We start from the raw sequence: 13,847 nt of genomic DNA on the forward strand, positions 1-13,847 counted from the left end.
TAAAAATTGTTTCTACATCAAAAAGTCATGGTATTATGAACACTGGCATGAATATGAAAATCCATGTTCCAAAGGGTATTCAAAGAATATTGCTTTAGTTAATAATGTTGCCTGAGTTGTGGAAAATAACCTGAGATGTCTTTCTCTGTGAGGAATTCTGTGCTTATAAATCTTGATCTTATTCTTCCTTTTCCTCTGTTCTAATTGTTTCAGTTATTTACTATGGATGTAAAAATCTAAGTCAGTATATTTAGTAATCATATCCCTTATTTCTTTAGAGTTAAACTTATGGCATCCATATTTTCGATATTAAAAATTTAATTTGGGAACATTTGTATAATACACACACCTACTATTCAACACAGACCTATTCATATCTAATAATTCATAAATTTAAAAATAACAGTAATTTCACCATGATAATCCAAATGCATTACCTCTCCAGTATGAAGGAGGACTGGCTTTGGTTTATGGCATTCTTTGATTTCTTCAGATGGCTTGCCCAGAACCTGATCCCGAAGAGTGTCCCAAAATGAATCCCCTTCTGTCATCCCTATTAGGAATGTTACAATTAATATGATTGCAACCCTCTGAAAAACACCATTATTTTGACAAATGTTGTACAACGATGCTTTCAGAACTTGGAGAGATTTTATTAAGTTCACTGTTCAATGATTTCAAACAGGTTTCAAAATAGAAGAGGTAAAATGTCCTGTGCATATTAAAGTAGGAGCCATTATTTAATTAGATCCTCGTGTGGCTCATAGAGTAGAAGAATAGGCATGTTCTACATCTTTCAGGTTTTGCTTTTATTGCTCTTTCTCAACCATGTTGCCAATTTTTAAAATATAATTAGATGCAGGTCAGTGAGCTGAATTATCTTTTTCCTATTTTGAGAGCTATAAAAGAAATCTCCAGTTTGAAGTACCAGCTGTTTAACTTGTGGGCTCTAAAGACCCTCTCTTGATCTCCACTTAATTATGTGTATACACACACATGAGCAATTAAAAACCACCAAGCCTAACACCCATAATCTAGGAAAAAGCTATGTTAACTACAAAACCTAAGAACAGAGAATATATAATCAGGAAAATATAATTACTATGAACATATTTGGACCTACTTATAGAGCACACATGGGACTCTCAAATAACTCTTCCAGCTCAATAATAAAAAGACAAATAGACCAATTTAAAAATAAGAAAAATATATGAACAGGTACTTCTCCAAGGAAGACACAATAATGGCCAACAAACGTAAGAAAAGATGCTCAATATCCCAGGAAAATGCCAATCAAAACCATAATGAGATACCACTCCACACCCCAAGGGTAGCTAGAATAAAAAAAGGAAGATAAGAACAAGTATTGGTGAGGATGTGAAAAAACTAGAATCTTCAGAGAGAAACTGATGAGAACATAAAATTGTGCACTGATTTGAAAATACTCTGGTAGTTCCTCAAATAATTAAACATAGAATTTTACCATAGTGATCCAGCAATTCCACTTCCAGGCATGTACCAAAGAAATGAACTCACATGCTCACACAAAAGCCTGGACATCAATATTTATAACAGCATTATTCCTAACAGCCCAAAACAGAACAACCCAAATGTCCATCAGCTGAGGAATGCATAAATAAAATCTGACAAAACCATACAGTGAAATATTCTTCAGTCACAATATGACATAAATGAACTTATCTACAAAATAGACTCACAGACATAGAGAACAGACGTGATTGCAAGGGGGAGGGCTGTACTGGGAGCTTGGGGTTAGCAGATGCAACTACTATATAGAGAATGGATAAAAAATAAGATTCTACTGTATAACATAGGGAACTACATTGAATATCCTATAATAAATCACAAGGGAAAATCACATTATATATACACATTTGTGTATAACTGAGTCACTTTGCTGTACAGCAGAAATTAACACTACACTGAAATCAACTCTGCCTCAATAAAACAATTTTTAAAAAGAAAAAAAGCAATGAAATTATTTTAGAATCTGTGTTACAACATGGATGAGCTTTGAAAACATGATGCTAAGCGAAAGAAGCCAACACAAAAAGCCACATATTTTTACGATTTCATTTATACAAAATGTCCAGAAGAGGTAAATACAGAGATAGAGGTTAGTGGTTTCTTAGGTCTGAAAGAGATGGGGACTGGGCTGTGATAGCTAAAATGTACAGGGTTTCTCTTTGAGGTAATGACAATGTTCTAAAATTGATAGAAGTGATGGTTGCATGTATCTGTGAATACATTAAAAACCATTGAATTTTATGTTTTGTGAATTATATCTCAATAAAGCTATCAAAAATTATTTGTTTTAGAACATTAGACCAAGCTAGATGAAACATTGCCAGGAAAGATGATGCCAACTGTATCATGTTACAATTGTATTTCTTTTTCAACTAATGGTTCCAAAATATACATGTATATAAAAGACCAGAATGAAATAAGCCAAAATGTTGCCTGTTGGTACTACTTTTCAATTTCTTTAACTATGTGTACTTTGCAACGCATGTTATCACAGTGATAATCAGGATAAAGTATTAAACCTATAATAATCAGTTACAAATTCATGGAAATACACACAGGAAGAAGACCCAGGATCACATGCTTTATGCTCCTAAAGTCTTCTGTTCTGAGGAATTTGGGCTCCAATAAAGAATTCCAGGAAAGAGACACTAAAAACCAGATGGAAGGGCCAATTCATATTGTGGGTGTTAAAACGACACTCCTGCTCTGCATCATTCCAACTCCATTCCTGCCCAATTTAAAACTATTCCTCCGCAGGTTGCAATGCAGAGAGAATCTCCTGATTCTTATCTGAATCAGTGGAAAGCTAAATTATGAAAGATACTGACCCTAGAGAAATCATGTACAAACCTGGAAAGCCTACCTACCCCTAAATTTTAAAAATTAAAATAGTAAATGTATTGGCTACGTGAAATCCTGTTAGGGAACAGAATCCTGAAGTTCAGAATCTAGAACCATAAACCTGATCAGACTGCACCTCACCCTGAGTAAAATTGAGGGTTCCAAATCCATCGATTGTGCCAGCGGCAAAACTGTAGCCCAAGGCTGGTTTACACGTTTTTGCCTAAAGGAAAAAAATTAAACAAAAGCAACAGAAGTTGAACTTCAACAATAAGATCAGCCCAGAGCTCTTCCCTTGTGGCACATAATCAGTATGACTCAGTGACACTTACTGTGTGTGTTGAATTGAGCCAGACGGTGACATCCGTCATATTCACCCACTGATGAGCTGAAGCCAGTGGCCCAGTTACCTCCTGGGAGGCGGACTCATACAGTTCCTAGAAAACCCACACAGCCTTACCATGAAAAGCAGATGAGCTAAAATGAATACTGTACACGTTTACCCAACAAGTGTCAATTTGGAAAAGCATCTTTCAGTCAAGCTTTGTGCTGCTGGCTGATTAGCCAGAGCATTTTCAACTCTCCGCCAAACCTACAGTGACTTCCCAGAAACCTGAAGGCTCTGAGTCTGTTGACCTGGGTTTATTGCCCACAGATACAAAATTCCAGCAATGCAGGCTATGGCACAAGATGCTCCAACCTCACTGGAAAGACAGTCAAGAAATTTTAAGGCTAGGAGTGAAAGCCTTGCTCAGTCATGTCCAACTCTGCAACCCCATGGACTGTCATGTAGCCTACCAGGTCCTCTGTCCATGGGATTCTCCAGGCAAGAATACTGGAGTGGGTGGCCATTCCCTTCTCCAGGTGATCTTCCCCATCCAGGGATCAAATCCCAGTCACCTGCATCACAGGCAGACTCTTTACCATCTGAGTCACCAAGGAAGGTTAGGAGTAGGTGGACCAAATTATCTTCTTTGCAGAGAACAAGTTTTTCCTCAGGGACTCTCATGGAGTTTTCCCTCTCATGGTCCTTGAGTTCTCTGGCAAGGCTCATACCAAAGAGGGACTTGAGAGAATTCAGGACCCACTTCATCTGCATCAGTTCTCCCACCCACTGTTCATTTTTGATGGTCTTTTTTTCCAACAGGATCAATTGATGCTTTTTTAATCTTATGAGAAATATGAATTTCTTTCATAATCCTATGGGAAATGGGAATTAAAATATATTTAGAAATGCTTGTGTTCTTTCAAGTCTTAATTGTATCTGTTACAATATTGCTTCTGTTCTGTGTTTTGGTGTTTTGGCCTGAGGCATGCGGGATCTTAGCTCATCTACCAGGGATCCATCGGCAGTGGGAAGCGAAGTCTTAAGCCTTGAAACACCAAAGAGGTCCCTGGCAATGTTTGTTTTTATTCATCTCCATCCTACAATAGAGGAGGCAAACCCTGCTTCAGCACCAGGGCCCTTGCCTGACATCTAACTCATTTTCATTCTATTGCCATCCCAGTTTCCACTGCCATGTGGGGACGCAGGAGATAAGTCAGAAACACCAGCTGCAGCCCACCTCCCCTGATTTTGTTGTTGTTGCTGTTGTTGAGTTTCTTAAGTCCTGTAGGACTGCCTCCCTGATTGAGAGGAAAGTTGTGCCTTGCTGAGAATGTGGGACCGATCTCTATGTCTCTAGGCTCAGAATGGTAACAAACTTTCTGATGCCAAATTGTGTCACAGGTGTACACCCTAAATAGAATCTGTTAATTTAGAACAATCCGCTGATGAGACCACAGTAATTAAAAAGAAACTGCGGCAATTAGGCTGGCTGGTGTCTTCTGTCTTTAAAGGTGCTTTTGTTCTTCCTTAATTGCTCCTGAAACAGTTTAGAACCCTTGAGACACAATATTTACATAAACACACACACACACACACACACACTGATGGGCATGCTCATTAAAGGTATGGGTAAGCTATAAAAAGGCAGAGATTTAACTATCTTTATTAGAGATGGTTGAGCTCAAAGCTATCCTTTGTCTTTTCCACTGGAAACATCTTCATCTGAGCTGATACAAAACATGTGAGCAAACTTGAAAGGTGAAATTTAGGAGAGGAAGGAGGATACAGTAACTGGTAGTAAGCTCTCTGAAACCAGATTCTCTCTTCATCAAAAGATCTTTTAAAAAGAAAAGAAAACATGAGATGGATGATCTTTGCCATATCAAAAAAGACCAGGGACTAATTTGAATGCAAACTGCAAGAACTGGAAATTGTGCCACTCAGCTTTACCTTGTCCCCAAAGAAAAGATAGGAAATGGTCAGGGGACTTGGCAGGCAAAGGCCCCAGAGACTTCTGAGAATTTGGGTCAGTCTGGTCATATCTGATACTACATGAATTGAAAACTACAATCTATCATTTAACTGCGTGAAGCAAGCACTCTGGCTGAAAGAATATTTTCCTGATTACTCGCTTTTCAATGTACTTCCTGTAGGAAGTCAGTCACAAGCAGTCAGAGAAAGGTTCCTGTGTGGTATGTGAAACGACCTTCCTGATCGACACTAAACAGCATCATACCTTCAGACTCCTTGGTGCAGCTTGAGCTCCTGCTGTCTTCCTTACAAAGACCAACTTCCTAATGAAAATTGTCAGTGGATTTTAAAGTATAGTTTTGAATGAAGATAAAAGCAGCAAGGCCCACAGCTTACCTTTGCTTTGTCATATATTTTCCGTCCTATGATTTGTGTACTTTCAAACATATCCTGCCCAGGTCCCATAGCAACACACGTGCTAGCCTGGAACAAAATGACGCGAGATATGTTCTTAGTGAAATAAGCGATTCTTTCAAGGGATGGAAAATGATAAGCGAATCTGAGCAAACAGACTTTCTTTTTGGCTGTGTGGCCTGTCGGACATTTGTTCCCCAACCAGCCAGGGACTGAATCCAAGTTCCCTGAACAGGAATCGGAGTCTTAACCACTGGACCACTAGGGAAGTCCCAGCAAAGAGATTTTTTTTTAAAGCCACATTCCAGCATCTCTTTCCAGATGTTCTCCCAATTTACAGATTATGAAAAACAAAATCATTCTGGAATTAGAGCAATGAACATTGCTAGTATTCATCTATTTCAACATAAGACATAAAATTGATGCATAATATTCTATTGCAAATAAGTATCATAATTTAACCATTTCATGTATGAATTTTGTAATTTAACAAATAATCATCCACTCTAATGTGAATTAATAATGTGTAAAAATTTTGCAAATGAAGGGTAACAAAGACATTTTTTCATTGAATTATAATTGATTAAAAATGTTGTATTCGTTTCTGCTGTAGGAAGACTTTCTTTTTTCTTACTTTTTTAAACATTGGGGTATCAATGCTTTACAATAGGAGGACCTTCTATATAAAAATAGTAAAGTATAAGAGAAAAGTATAATTGTTAAAAATATGTTTCTCATTGGGAGGATGAACTTGACTGGGATAAAATAAATAGCCCAAACATAGTGTTTAATAAAAGCAATACCACAGGTGAAATATTCTGTAAACACAAAAAATAAGAACCAGAGACTAGCACCTGCTGCTCATGTCAAAGATAAAAAATCTAAACGCAGATGAGGGGGAGCAGCTAAATAAACAATGGTACAGCCTCACTTGTTGAGTGTAAAGCTTACTACACAGAACTACCTAGAGTGATATTTCTGAAAGACAAATTAGGTAGAAAACCCAAATCCTGGACAAAAACAAACAAACAAAAAACCTCAATAAATAAGTTATAAAATGTTGTTCATGGATGCACGCATGTAGGAAGAGGTGTGATAGTGGTAATTTTGGGGAAAAGGAGCAGGTGGAGGGAGGAAGGTAAGCAGGGACTTTCACTTTTTACTGCTTTTTAAGATTTCCATGTGGTTTGAGTTTTGGTGGTGGTGGTGGTGTAGTTACTAAGTCATGTCTGACTCTTGCAACCTCATGGACTATAGCCTGCCAGGCTCCTCTGTTCATGGGATTCTCTAGGCAAGAATACTGAAGTGGGTTGCCATTTCCTTTTCCAGGAGATCTTCCTGATCCAGGAATTGAAACCATGTCTCCTGCATTGCAGGCAGATTCTTTACCAACTGAGCTACAAGAGAAGCCTCAAGTTTTCACAGCAACACTTTTTTTTTGTTTTGTAATTTATAAGAAAAAGAATTTTGATGTTACATTTTTAGAAAAACCCTAAAGACGTGAAAATCAGAGAGAAATGTCTCAGGCAGACAGTTTTTGTACTAAATTGTGACTTCAGAAATGCCAAGGCAAAATGTATCAAGCTGTCCAAGTTTAGGAAAGGATATTTAATCTGTGACATTTACTAAATTGTCTTACCATTCAAAAAATATAAGCATCAAATGGAAAACTATAATTTTATCCAATCAAAATTTAGTGGGTGCTTTTGAGAAGAGCAAATGCTAGCAGTAAGTAGGCCAGAGTATACTTGAGGAGAACATAATTGCAAATAAACAGTGAATACTTAAACATAAAATATCCATGAGATGCAAAAACAAAGATTTAATGTCATTATTACCTACCCCACCAATGGGACAAGAGCTATTGGCGTTTTCACAAGACTCTCCCGTGTTGGTACAATGCGGGCCAAGAACATTGGGGGAAACATCTCCCAGATTTGATGAAGCAAAAGCTGCTACATACGGTCCCTGCCAAAAGAAACATCCAATTGCCATGTATGCTTTCTTATTTACTGCAATGAGTTCCATTAAAAAGGCAGACATTCAACCCGCTCTGGTGAACTATTCAAAATCATTTGCATAGGATAAAAGGAGGATATTTCTCAGGCACAATATTCTGAGAAAGATTTTTGTTTCTGTAAAGACTCACATTGCAGTCAACATATATATTATTACTCATAATATTCAATTATCAGTGAAACTATTTTAAGAGAGTTTCAAATTTGTGTCTCAAACAGCAACATTTTGACAAGAAATACAATGTGCAACAAGTTATAAAATGCTGACCCATAATCTCATGTTTGGTGTTGTACCTGGAACTCAGAGACCCATTTTTCCTTTAAAAATAAACAGCCTATTGGCTTAAAAAGTAAAGAGTCAATCTGGATATTTCTGCTGTACAACTGAACCTAAATATAGCATCCACCATCCAGACTTGCCCTCCCCATATCTTTTCTCTATCTCTTCAACCGGAAATAACTACACATAATCTTTTTTCAGTAGGGCAAGACCTTAATCTCAACCTAACTGGTCTACCATTTCATTTTAAGTCTCTTAAATTTACTTAAGGAAAGAGATAATCAAGCATAGGAGATTGTGTCATTTCTTATACTAAAAGAATAATGGGAAATTACTTCTTTTTTCCTAAAAAACAGGCTAAAGTGAAAAAAACAGAAGATTATCAATAAAGGAGCTAAAAAGTCAGGCCAAATGTTCATGGTGCTAATATTGTTACAACAGAACATTTAGTCTAGTCTAGGGCCTGGGGTCCTCATCTTGTCATATATTCTCCTACATTTCAGGTTTGGATGCTGTGGTCAAGCAGAGCAGGGTCCTTCCTCACCGCTTACCTATCAGCAGTCCATAATCTACACAGAGCTGACGAGCTTCCTGAAGTACACGGACTAGATTCTGGGACCCCCCAGCTCTGATCCCATCACTCACTACATTTCAAATACCATTCCAATGGATTAGGATTGTCTCTGACTTAGGCCGTATTGCAGGAAAGTAGAACAAAGTCTTTCAAAGGAAATTAAGAGGGAAGCCTGGACCAGAGAAAAGAACTCATTCCCTGTCCTCATTTGGATTCCTACGAAGTTAAGAAGGCGCTTAATAATTTTATATCTTTGAAAACAAAAGTAAACATCAACAGTCTCTCATATCTCATATCCAAGTTGATCAAAAACTATTATATGTTGCAAAAATCTTGAATTTGTTCTTCTAATCCTACTAATTGAAACTTTATGACGTCATCAATATAAGCAGTATTTGACACAAAGTCAATAATCATTTAAATTTTTTCTTTCCTGATAAGAGAGGATGGAGAATTCTTCCTATCCAAGCACATCAGTATGTGATATCCACGAGGACACTTTCCTCTGAAGATCTGAATCAGCTATTCTGAACACCGCATGAATGATGGTACTCAGTGATTAAGATGAAGCTTTTCAGTGACATAAATTCTCACCTCTCCAGGCAGATAACCTTTGTTCTTCTCTTGTTCAAAAAGGTAAGATGCATAGCCTACGTTGTCACTGTTTACAAGATGATTGGTGTTTCTCATGCTGACTGGGTGGATGGCAAACCAGCTGTAAAAGAACAAGATCTAAGTTAATGATGAGAACCAAATAAATGGAGTCACAAGTGATATCTGGCAGCTTAAGTTTCCACCAGCAGGGGAGAAAACGTGCTTTTGACAATAGGCATTCTTTCATTGTTAATGAACTTAAATTACAAATAATATACTCAAGAAGTCTGATCAATTTTAAATTAACAATACAAAATTATTGTTATAAATATTCCATTATTGTCATCTTCATTGTAAGCTTCTAACAAGAGCCAATACTGGTTAGTTACTGGACGAGGTGTCCAGTGGTATAGTTACAGAAAATATACCTACAGAATTGCATCAACATAGACTTTGTCCTTCAAGCAAGTACATACATAATAATTATTTGAATCAATCCTATCCAATTCAATAGACAGTTACCGAGAGTCTGCAGCGTACCAAGCACTCAATCAATCACAGGTTACTCTAGAATCTTGCAGAGGACAAAGATGTAAACAAATGGCCTTGATACAGTGTGACAAATGCTTGAAATAAGGAGTCGTAAAATGTTTGGGGACCACAGATGACTAGCAATTAATTCTTGAAGGCACTCCAGGGAGAAAGAACAGCAGAACAAGTGCACAGGGGTATGAAAGAGGATGCTACACCTAATTCAGTATACCCTTATGCATGGTAATACCTTGTTTAACTGTAAAGCTATAGAGTTTACAAGTTAATTTCACATCTGTTACCTCATTTTAACTTCACAGCAACCCTGAGAGATAGGCTCTTATTACTTGCATGGTACAAGGTACTCAAAGAAGCAGTATGGTGGCCCATTTGTCATAGAGGACCAAGGCTAAAGTTTGGGCCTTGTGACACCTTGTCCAGTGGCTTTCATAGGATCAAACCTTCACACAAGTGAAAAAGGTGTTTACAGGATAGAAGGCTGTAAAGCAGACTCTCAGGAATACTCAAGAAAAGAGAGATTCCAATTCATAGATTTTCAAGCTACTTTAGGATTTTTTGAAAACCTTTTGATTTTTCCTCACAAAAAGTTTTTAAAATATTTTTACCCAAGTAATATGGTGCACAAAACTGAACATTCAATTGCTCATTCAATATACATGCAGTTAACTCTGGCTCTGTGCCAGATGCTGGAGACATAGAGATGAATGAAGCATCACCTCACCCCTGAAAAACGCTTCACCCTTGAAAAATGTGACATCTGAGCTGGAACTTGAAAGATGAGTAGGAACTTGGCCGGGGAATGACTAGAGAAAGTCATCTGCAGCAAAGGTATGGAGATAGGAAGGAAAGGATGCAGTGTGTTCAGAGACTGGACAGTCAAGAGGACCAGGGTAGAAAGGATGAAGGGAAGGAGAGAGAGCTGTTGCTCTTTTCATTCAATCAAAATGAATGCATTAGTAGTGTGTGGTTGGCATTATGTTAAACCTCAGCACTAGAGTCAGGTATGTTCTCTGCCATCAAGGAACCATAATATAATATCTGCCATCAAGGAACCATAATATCTGGGGAGAAAGCGAAAGCAAAAAATTTTGGTCTACTAAGTAGATTATAAACTTGAATTATTAATTTTCATTTACTTTAGGCCTTAGAAAATTGATTGAACTTTTCTCTACCAAACTGAAAAAAAATAGTAATCAGAAAAGTTATTTGCATTTCAGAATAGGAAGATGCTGTGTCTTTCCTCCTCTGCCCTTTAAAATATATGCTATAAAAATATCAGGCTTGTTAAAGCAAACAAAGTACTTTGGTAAGAGATGAATATTTATAAAGATATGCAGAAAAGTGGTCATTTTAATTTTAAAAACACTTACTATTTATTTTACCTGGTCAAAAAATATTCATCTAAGTAAAGTTCAAAAGAGAGGAAGAAAGGTTTCAGTCAGTCATTTCAGTCACCCAACCGTGTTTGACTCTTTGCGACCCCATGAATCGCAGCACGCCAGGCCTCCCTGTCCATCACCAACTCCCGGAGTTCACTCAGACTCACGTTCATTGAGTCAGTGATGCCATCCAGCCATCTCATCCTCTGTCGTCCCCTTCTCCTTCTGCCTTCAATCCCTCCCAGCATCAGAGTCTCTTCCAATGAGTCAACTCTTCGCATGAGGTGGCCAAAGTACTAGAGTTTCAGCTTTAGCATCATTCCTTCCAAAGAAATCCCAGGGCTGATCTTCTTCAGAATGGACTGGTTGGATCTCCTTGCAGTCCAAGGGACTCTCAAGAGTCTTCTCCAACACCACACCTCAAAAGCATCAATTCTTCAGCGCTCAGCCTTCTTCACAGTCCAATTCTCACATCCATACACGACCACAGGAAAAACCATAGCCTTGACTAGACGGACTTTGTTGGCAAAGTAATGTCTCTGCTTTTCAATAGGCTATCTAGGTTGGTCATAACTTTTCTTTCAAGGAGTAAGCGTCTTTTAATTTCATGGCTGCAGTCACCATCTGCAGTGATTTTGGAGCCCCCCAAAATAAAGTCTGACACTGTTTCCACTGTTTCCCCATCTATTTCCCATGAATTGATGGGACCAGATTCCATGATCTTCATTTTCTGAATGTTGAGCTTTAAGCCAACCTTTTCACTTGCCTCTTTCACTTTCATCAAGAGGCTTTTTAGCTCCTCTTCACTTTCTGCCATAAGGGTGGTGTCATCTGCATATCTGAGCTTATTGATATTTCTCCTGGCAATCTTGATTCCAGCTTGTGTTTCTTCCAGCCCAGCGTTTCTCATGATGTACTCTGCATATAAGTTAAATAAGCAGGGTGACAATATACAGCCTAGACATACTCCTTTTCCTATTTGGAACCAATCTGTTGTTCCATGTCCAGTTCTAACTGTTGCTTCCTGACCTGCATACAGATTTCTCAAGAGGCAGGTTAGGTGGTCTGGTATTCCCATCTCTTTCAGAATTTTCCACAGTTGATTGTGATCCACACAGTCAAAGGCTTTGGCATAGTCAATAAAACAGAAAGAGATGTTTTTCTAGAACTCTCTTGCTCTTTTGATGATCCAGCGAATGTTGGCAATTTGATCTCTGCCTTTTCTAAAAGCAGCTTGAACATCTGGAAGCTCACGGTTCACATATTGCTGAAGCCTGGCTTGCAGAATTTTGAGCATTAGTTTACTAGCGTGTGAGATGAGTGCAATTATGCGGTAGTTTGAGAATTCTTCAGCATTAGGTAGTTTCAAAAGAAGTGAGAATATAGCCATAAGAAGATGTCGATGTCCTTGATAATAAACATTTTGAAACAATGACTTTAAAATAATGTCACAGCTAGACCAAGACTCTACTTGATTCATCATGATGCAATCCCGGTACTGAGGAAAGTCAAGAGATTTGAGATCTAATCATTGTAAGTAGCAAAGTTCGTTCAAATTTCTAAAAAACTTCTGAAAAATCAATTTCAATCATGCTCAATGGTTAATAATCTGCCTGCCATTGCAGGAGACTCAGGAGACAGGGTTTTGATCCTTGTGTCAGGAAGATACCCTGGAGAAGGAACTGGCAACCCACTCCAGTATTCTTGCCTGGAAAATCTCATGAAAAGCCTGGCAGGCTACAGTCCATAGTGTCACAATGAATCAGCTACAACTGAGCACATACACATATACACAGTGAATCAATAAACTGCAGATTAATACAGAATAATTATTCTCTCCTCCTGTGTAACTGAGGTATTTCTAGTGTCTCTTTCAATTCAGACATTGTGTACTTCCTGTTGTGAAACAGAAAAGCCAAATGCAGAAATGAGCTATTTAAACATTCTGAAACAGTAATAACCCATTCCAGGTTCTGTTCTCTCAGATCTGAGCTGCCCTCTTCACACAGAAGCCAAGGTCTGAACAAAGGTGACTGGCAAAGGGGTAAGTGAAGGCTGAAATCCGGCTCCCACTCAGCTCCCCAAGTGAAGCACACCTCCATCAGCCCAGAGAATGGAGCATCTTTATCTGCTATGCAGCAAGTCCTGTGTGCCAGGTATGGCTATCTCCAACCTAAATGTCCACCAAAGGGGAGAACAAGAATATTGTACCTCCATTCAAAGGCAGCGTTCATGAAAATGTGTAACAACATGGGAGATCTTTGGACAAATACAACATAGGACACTGTTCAGTTCCGTCACTTAGTTGTGTCTGACTCTTTGCGACCCCATGAACCACAGCACACCAGGCCTCCCTGTCCATCACCAACTCCTGGAGTCTACCCAAACCCATGTCCATCGAGTTGGTGATGCCATCCAACCATCTCATCTTCTGTCGTCCCCTTCTTCTGCCCTCAATCTTTCCCAGCATCAAGGTCTTTTCAAATGAGTCAGATCTTCGCATCAGGTGGCCAAAGTATTGGAGTTTCAGCTTCAGCATCAGTCCTTCCAATGAACACCCAGGACTGATCTCCTTTAGAATGGACTGGTTGGATCTCCTTGCAGTCCAAGGGACTCTCAAGAGTCTTCTCTAACATACCACAGTACAAAAGCATCAATTTTTCAGTGCTCAGCTTTCTCTATAGTCCAACTCTCACATCCATACATGACTAATAGCAAAACCATAACCTTGACTAGATGGACCTTTGTTGACAAAGTAATATTTCTGCTTTTTAATATGCTGTCTAGACTGGTCATAACTTTCCTTCCAAGGAGTAAGCGTCTTTTAATTTCATAGCTGCAGTCACCA

At 38.4% G+C, this 13,847-nt stretch overlaps 1 protein-coding gene across 1 annotated transcript in view; it reads right to left on the reverse strand.

The window, feature by feature from the left end:
- Positions 1–13,847, reverse strand: part of ASAH2 (N-acylsphingosine amidohydrolase 2) — a 65,182-nt gene that overhangs the window by 23,841 nt on the left and 27,494 nt on the right. Inside the window, exons 7-12 of the mRNA XM_052661089.1 lie at positions 9,069–9,189; positions 7,445–7,570; positions 5,585–5,671; positions 3,222–3,326; positions 3,031–3,112; positions 438–553 (exon numbers count right to left, since the gene is read on the reverse strand). Coding sequence (XP_052517049.1) covers positions 438–553; positions 3,031–3,112; positions 3,222–3,326; positions 5,585–5,671; positions 7,445–7,570; positions 9,069–9,189 — 637 coding nt within the window. The remainder of the gene's footprint in view (positions 1–437; positions 554–3,030; positions 3,113–3,221; positions 3,327–5,584; positions 5,672–7,444; positions 7,571–9,068; positions 9,190–13,847) is intronic.

This window comes from Budorcas taxicolor, chromosome 23 (genome assembly GCF_023091745.1).
Source record: "Budorcas taxicolor isolate Tak-1 chromosome 23, Takin1.1, whole genome shotgun sequence".
Lineage (NCBI taxonomy): Eukaryota > Metazoa > Chordata > Mammalia > Artiodactyla > Bovidae > Budorcas > Budorcas taxicolor.